General features: G+C 45.7%; 1 protein-coding gene across 1 annotated transcript; it reads left to right on the top strand.

Annotated features, from left to right (window-relative positions):
• Positions 1–79: 79 nt before the first annotated feature.
• LOC116378354 (plexin-B3-like) lies at positions 80–7530 on the top strand (the record flags this gene model as incomplete). Its single annotated transcript, XM_031840217.1, has 13 exons — positions 80–199; positions 291–452; positions 2478–2626; positions 3397–3497; positions 4238–4455; positions 4593–4771; positions 5392–5458; positions 5570–5716; positions 5928–6008; positions 6092–6170; positions 6251–6354; positions 7068–7149; positions 7337–7530. Coding segments are annotated over exons 1-13 (1683 nt in total), but the record flags the coding sequence as incomplete, so codon positions are not given.
• Positions 7531–7559: the final 29 nt, after the last annotated feature.

Genomic DNA, 7559 nt, shown 5'->3' with positions numbered 1-7559 from the left:
CTCTCTCTCTCTCTCTCTCTCTCTCTCTCTCTCTCTCTCTCTCTCTCCTCCTTCACAGTTAACCTGTCTGTCTCTCTGCATGTCTGTCTCTCAGGGTAAAAGCTTCACGTATTATCCGAACCCAGAGTTGTTTCCTCTGAACAGAGAAGCTCCAGATGTCCCGTATCGGTTTAAACCCGGAGGAGTGATCGCTGTGGAGGTAAAACTCTCTCTGTTCTCCTTTGTTCTCCTTGGTTCTCCGATAACAAATCAAACATGTCTGAGCTCTGTGTTTCCGTGGCGACTCTTAGGGTCTGGACCTGACCAGAGCCATCTCCAGACAGGAAGTGACGGCTCGACTTGGAGATCAGGAGTGTGACGTGAAAACTCTGGACAACACTCACCTGTACTGTGAACCTCCAGAGATCCAACCAATGAGTGTAGAGGACAGCAACGAGCTACCCAGTCTCCAGGTAACAGTGTATTATTCTTTTTCACTGTGGCTTTGTAGCACTGTGCAAAAGCACACTGACGTAATCCTGCGGGTTTATTATTTCTTCCGTGCCAAAAGTTTGACGCGCTTCTCCTCACACAGCGTTAACAACACCTGCGAAAAAAACGTGCGGCCTGATCGGGAATGGTATGCTATGACTTTTCTCAGAAATTCGCCCAGTGGTTTTCCCGAAAATCATGGAAAACAGCGCAAACTTTCTCCATTGACTTGAATGGGATTTTGGCGTGAAGAGAGCTAAAAAAACACTTAACTTTGGGCCCATATTGACTAGCCATACTTTAACGTAGAAAAATTATTCAAAGTTTAAAACGTAGACAAAACGCTGCACTTTATTAAGCCGAAGGGACATTTTGATAGCTAGCACAGTTTTCATGAAGTCACAGATTAAGTTTCATGAACATTTTGGGTCCGTTTCAGATTTTATAATGGGTGTGTATTGCACGAAATGTTCAGCGCTAGAGTGATGACATCACAGTCAGAGTGGAGCAGAGCATGAAAAGTATTCTGTGATTTTTAAAAACAAATTGCTTCCAATCCCACAATTTTTACTCTTTATACAACATTTTTGGTAAAAATTAAAGGAAATGTTGTGCTGGTCGCAGTAAAGTGTCTATGGAATCCAACGGACTTACACATTTGTCTCAAAGAGCCACAGAGCGACATGAATTCCAACCAACTGCTCCATTAGACTCCATGTTAAATCTCACCACTCATTTCTCAAAGAAAGCAGACGGTACCAGTTTTGTATATTGCTCTACAGCTCACATTTGTAACACCACAAACATAAGAAACACATCAGCGCGTTCGGCAGATTCTTAGCTTTCTCACGGTATCCATATATTGTTGATTGGACTCATGGTTTTGGTATAGGGACCGAGCGGTCTCCGAAATAAGACGGCCTACGCTACAGAGGACTTCCTGTTTGCGTCACCAGGTGTTCCTCCCTTTGCTGCTCCCGTCGCCTAGAATCCCTGCTGAGCAGGATTATAAATATATATATATATATACACACATAGATACATTAAACTAAAACCTTTTCAGTATATATACTGTAAAGGTTTAAAGGTACATATATATTGGCATGTACACATATATATATATATTAGTGCAGGGCAACGATTAAAAATGTTAATCTCGATTAATCTCATTGTTATGGGCAAAGTTCAACAATGAATTCAAAAGTAGTGTATTGCGCACTTTTATTTTAAAAGTACTGCTATATGAACAAAAGGTCAATAACATTTGTTTTGCAAACACTTTTTAAGGTTCTTTTTAAAAGCAGTATTCCCTTTACACAGTAGCAGTTAAAACTTCTTGAAAGTTCTTGAAAACTGCAAGCCTATCTACGTCATGTTTTTTTTCGTTTTTTATGTTTGTTAAATTGTCAGTAGTGATAACTAAATGATTTGCTTATTATACATATTACAAACAAAACACTTTAAAAACTCAAAGACAATAATTTAAATGAATCATTTCTTTTTTGCCTTTTTGGGTATTTAGGTCAGACACATATGCAACGCTGATTACCGTAATATGTGTGGTATTTGTTATAAATGTACGTTGGTACATAGAGGGTGATAAGAAGCTGTACATGGAGGGACTTAGGACCTAGGGGAAGGAAACAGGAAGAGACGGGAGAGACGCCACACAAACAGCTGTTCACCGCTCGCTGCCCGGTTCTTGTGTTAAAAATGTCCGCTTAATAAAAAATAAAAAAAACTGCGTTAACGCGCGATAAAATAATTGTCGTTGGCGTTAATTAAATGAATGCGTTAACGCGATAATAACACGTTAACTTGCCCAGCATTAATATATATATATATATATATATATATATATATATATATATATATATACTGTCAACATTTCTTGCGAAATGTTCTAGTTAATAATGTTATTATTATTAATATAATTATTAATTCTATTCTCATTGTTTTTTATATATGTCTCTCTCTCTCTCTCTGCCTGTCTGTCTGTCTCTCAGGTGTTCATGGGGAACCTGCGGGTGGACCTGGGTTTGGTTCAGTACGATAGTGACTCTCTGTCTGTCGTCCCATTAGCTGCTCAGATTGGTTTGGGGGCGGGAGCAGCTGTCATCATCCTGTCAGTGCTGGTCATCATCCTCATGTACAGGTAGATACCTGTCTGTCTGTCTGTCTGTCTGTCTGTCTGTCGGAGTTAAAGGCGCACTACTACTACTTATAGATCCAGACCCCGTGCATTCACTGATCCATTGATCCACTGTGAGAGCAGGAAGACTCTCAGGAACAAGTCGATCAGAGTAGATCAGCTCGTGAGGTTCAGGTGCGTTAAGGCACCGGTCTTAACAACACTACGTCCACCTGGAGTCAGGGGGATCTGAGGGGCCCCCCCAGCACTCGCCTCGGTCCTGATCCCACAGGCCTGGGTGGTTTCAACAATGACCTAGGAGGTATCGGTTCCAATTTCTTGGTGCCCCTCCTGCGACAAGGTTAGCTGCAGCTCTCCACTGTTCTGGTAAACTCCCCTATCAGGGAGGTGGTCAGGGTTTGATTCCCCATGTTGTCTTATCCAGAAGTGGGACGGGACTCGGGCCAGTTTTGGACCCTGAGGGGACTAAACAAGTTCCTCAGGCCTCTGAAATATAGGATGTTAACCGTGCCGACGGTATAGCAGGCTGTTGTTGTGGGCCTCAAGGATCCCTATGTCAGGATACCAGTCTGGACTCAGGGATCCTTGAGGCCCACAGGGATCCCTATGTCCAGATACCGTTCTGGAACAGGGCCCAGGCATCTCACTCGCCCCCCCGCATCTTCACCAGGTGCATGGATGTGGTCTTGGGGCCCCTGCAGGGTATTAAGGGTCCTGAACTACTGTGTAGGAGGAACACTTGATTACTAACTTGTTTGTGTGTTTGTGTGCAGGAGGAAGAGTAAACAGGCTCTCAGAGACTACAAAAAGGTTTTGCTGCAGTTGGAAACTCTGGAGATCAACGTTGGAGATCAATGTCGCAAAGAGTTCACCGGTACACAAACACATTGAATTCAGTTCACCTCAAAGTATTTATACAGCATCAAGTCCTAACAGGAGGTCTCTGGAGACTTGTCTCTGGTCTGGAATCTGGATTTAGTAACTATTGACTCGTCAAACCTGAAACATTGAGGAATATTAATATTAATATTAAGGGTCACATTTTATCTTTATATAACCACTTTAAAATGAAATCATCCATATTGTTTATTCTTTTCATGAATATAAAATCCACCCAAAGAGATGAAAACAGGAAGGGCTTCCTGTTCTCCACAGACCTGGTCTGTCCTGAATCTGGTTCCCTAAATGAGATAAAATAGTTTGTTACATCTCATCAAACCACCTGGACCTGTGAGAAACCTCTGGACAAACTGGAACCTATGTGTCGCAGACCCTGTCCCCCCTGCTCTTTTGGTAAAAACTGATCTGAGGGACCCAATGCAGCCAGAAGTCCACTAAGAGGTCCTGTAGCCGGTGTGTGAGGCCTTTAGGTGGTTCCATGCAGGCCAGATTATTAAAGACCAGAGTTATTAAAGACCAGAGTCATCTGTGGCTTCAGCCGTTTCCATTTAGCCAATCTTCCATATATTTATTCCACCTAAGAACTTTCTTGACCCACTCACACATTAGAAGTCCGTCCTGGTGAGTTTGTGTCCAGCAGGAGTCGAACCGACGACCTTTCAGAGTATTTAACTCTGACAGAGCGGTGTGAACTTCTTCTTCTTCTGCTTTTAGACCTGATGACAGAGATGATGGACCTGAGCAGTGATGTAGGAGGACCAGGACTCCCCCTGCTGGACTACAGGACGTATGCAGAGAGAGTCTTCTTCCCGGGTCAGCAGGTGGCGCCGCTGAGCCGCCAGCTGGACCTGCCAGAGTCCAGGAGGCAGACTGTGGAGCAGGGCCTCCAGCAGCTCAACAACCTGCTCAACAACAGACTCTTCCTCACTAGGGTGGGTCATGTGATGCTGTCATGTGACGCTGTGATGCTGTCATGTGTCATGTGAGGCTGATGGAACCTGGTCTCGGAGGGGGGGGGGTAACCTGCTGGACTGGCAGCTGACGGTGTGTTCTGTTCTCCGTCTCTCAGTTCATCCACACTCTGGAGGCCCAGCAGGGGTTCTCTCAGAGAGACCGGGGTTACGTTGCCAGTCTTCTCACCATCGCTCTGCACGACAAACTAGAGTATTTCACCGAGGTGATGAAGAGTCTGCTGCAGGACCTGGTTCAGCAGTACGTCGCCAAGAACCCCAAACTCATGCTGCGCCGGTATGTAAAACAAACTCACCTTTATCTGTGAGATGTGTCAACTATAAACAGGTGATTCATGTTTAATGACTTGAAATGTGCCGCAGATACAGAATCCTTCTGTGGATTCTGTGCTGGTCCTGGACCTGTGGACCAGCACAGAATCCGCATCGCTTCTCCTGAAGCCAAAGTTCTGGGAGTCTGGGAGGATAAACAAGTTGATAAGTTAGTAATTGATTAAAAACCACCACCCTGGTCTACTAGAGAACCCCACAATGTCCAGAGTCTTTAGCATCTCAGGTGATACCTAAAGAGTCTTCCTCCGAGTCCTTAACCCTGCGTTCTCCACCAGACCCCGAGATTACCAGTCCAGGTCAGCAGTCCTGATCCTGATCCTCATGTTTGCTGGTCCATGCTGAAAGGCCTTCCTCTTTAGTTCTCGGGTTAGCATCATGATGAGCACTGTGAACCTTCAGCAGGTGGCTCTGAGGACCCACATCCCATCAGGGCAGGGTCCTGCTGTGTTCTAGCACCCGGGATCCAGATCACTTGGGCCCCTTTAGGGTCTCCAGACTGTCAGCTGGAAGGAGCTGCTGTTCTAACCTGTAACTGATGAGTCTGTCTGTCTGTCTGTGTTTCAGGACAGAGACGGTTGTAGAGAAAATGTTGACCAACTGGATGTCGATCTGCCTCTACTCCTTCCTCAAGGTTAGTGCTGATCTGTCTCTCTCTATCTCTCTCTCGGTCTCTCTCTCTCTCTCTCTCTCTCTCTCTCTCTCTAACACTAACCTGTCTCCCCCTCACCTGTCTGTCTGTCAGGAGGTGGCGGGTGAGCCTCTCTTTATGCTCTACAGAGCCATAAAGTACCAGGTGGATAAAGGTCCGGTTGACTCTGTGACAGGAAAAGCTAAACGAACGCTGAACGACAGCCACCTGCTGAGAGAGGACATCGAGTACTGCTCTATGGTAACGACTGTCTCACTCTCTCTACTCACCTGTCTCACTTCTCTATCTCTCTCTCTTGTACCTGTCTCTCTCTCTGTACCCGTCTCTCTCTCTCTCTTGTACCTGTCTCACTTCTGTACCTTTCTCTCTCTCGCCGTAGCTGTCTCACTTCTGTATCTTTCTCTCTCTCGCCGTACCTGTCTCACTTTCTGTACCCGTCTCTCTCCCTCAGACTCTGATGGTGTTGGTAAAGAATGGAGTTGAGGTTCAACCTTGTCCTGTTAAAGTGCTCGACACCGACACTATCACACAGGTAGGCACATGTCTCTCTGCCTCTCACCTACCTGTCTATCTGTCTCTTACCTGTCTAACTCTCACCGGTTTGTCTGCGAGCAGGTAAAGGATAAGATCCTGGATCAGGTCTACAGAGGAGCTCCGTTCACTCAGAGACCAGCAGCAGATAGTCTGGACCTGGGTACGCACACACACACCTACCTGTCTCACCTGTCGAGTTTGATTGACAGCTCATACTGACCTGTGTTCCTGTATTGACAGAGTGGCGTTCAGGTCAAGCGGGTCACCTGACCCTGTCAGATGATGATGTCACAGCAGTGGTTCAAGGTCGCTGGAAACGAGTCAACACTCTGCAGCACTACAAGGTAACGACGGACCAATCACAGGGCAGCTTCACGTTCTCAAGTTCTCCTCACGTTCTCCTCATGTTCTCATGTTCTCCTCAAGTTCTCCTCAAATTCTCCTCATGTTCTCAAGTTCTCCTCAAGTTCTCCTCAAGTTCTCATGTTCTCCTCAAGTTCTCATGTTCTCCTCAAGTTCTTCTCATGTTCTCCTCATGTTCTCCTCATGTTCTCATGTTCTCCTCAAGTTCTCCTCATGTTCTCAAGTTCTCCTCATGTTCTCAAGTTCTCATGTTCTCAAGTTCTCCTCAAGCTCTCCTCATGTTCTCAAGTTGTCCTCATGTTCTCAAGTTCTCCTCAAGTTCTCATGTTCTCAAGTTCTCCTCAAGTTCTCCTCATGTTTTCAAGTTCTCCTCAAGTTCTCCTCATGTTCTCATGTCCTCGTGTTGTCCTCGTGTTCTCCTTGTGTTCTCCTCAGGTTGTCCTCGCGTTCTCCTCGTGTTCTCGCGTTCTCCTCGTGTTCTCCTCATGTTCTCCTTGTGTTCTCCTCAGGTTGTCCTCATGTTATCCTCATGTTCTCCTTATATTTTCCTCGTGTTCTCCTCATGTTCTCTTTATGTTGTCCTCGTGTTCTCCTCATGTTGTCCTCATGTTCTCCTTGTGTTGTCCTCATGTTGTCCTCATGTTCTTCTCATGTTCTCCATTTACAACCCATCATCTCCTCTCTCGTTCCTCAGGTTCCAGATGGAGCAACAGTCGCTCTGATTCCTCGTTCTCAGAGTTCAGGTGGAGTCAACCAGGTCTTCCAGACTGGAGAAAGTAAGAACACAACTCTTCTCACAGAACATCAAGAACAGAGAGAACCAGACCTGAGCTCCATCATGTAGTCAGTCAGTTAAATAAATAAAGGGTCAAATATAAGAACCAGTTTGAAGTTAAACTTTTAGATTTGGACTAAACCATTAGAAGCAGAGACACCTGAACAACCTGTGTGTGGTTGGTGTAGAAACTCCAATGCTGGAGGGCGATGAGGAGGAGGGGCTTCGTCTGTGGCACCTGGTGAAGAGCAGCGACGATCCAGAGATCCCAAAACACAGAAAGAGCAGCATGAGGGAGAGAGAGAGAGCCAAGGCCATACCTGAGATCTACCTGACCCGCCTGCTGTCCATGAAGGTAACACACCTGTCTCTCTACCTGCATGTCTCTCTACCTGCATGTCTCTCTACCTG

Source organism: Anarrhichthys ocellatus, unplaced genomic scaffold, assembly GCF_004355925.1.
Source record: "Anarrhichthys ocellatus isolate YVR2014 unplaced genomic scaffold, GSC_Weel_1.0 scaffold2474, whole genome shotgun sequence".
In the NCBI taxonomy this organism is placed as follows: domain Eukaryota; kingdom Metazoa; phylum Chordata; class Actinopteri; order Perciformes; family Anarhichadidae; genus Anarrhichthys; species Anarrhichthys ocellatus.
The sequence above is the reverse complement of the archived record's forward strand: the minus strand, read 5'-3'. Positions and strand labels throughout refer to the sequence as shown.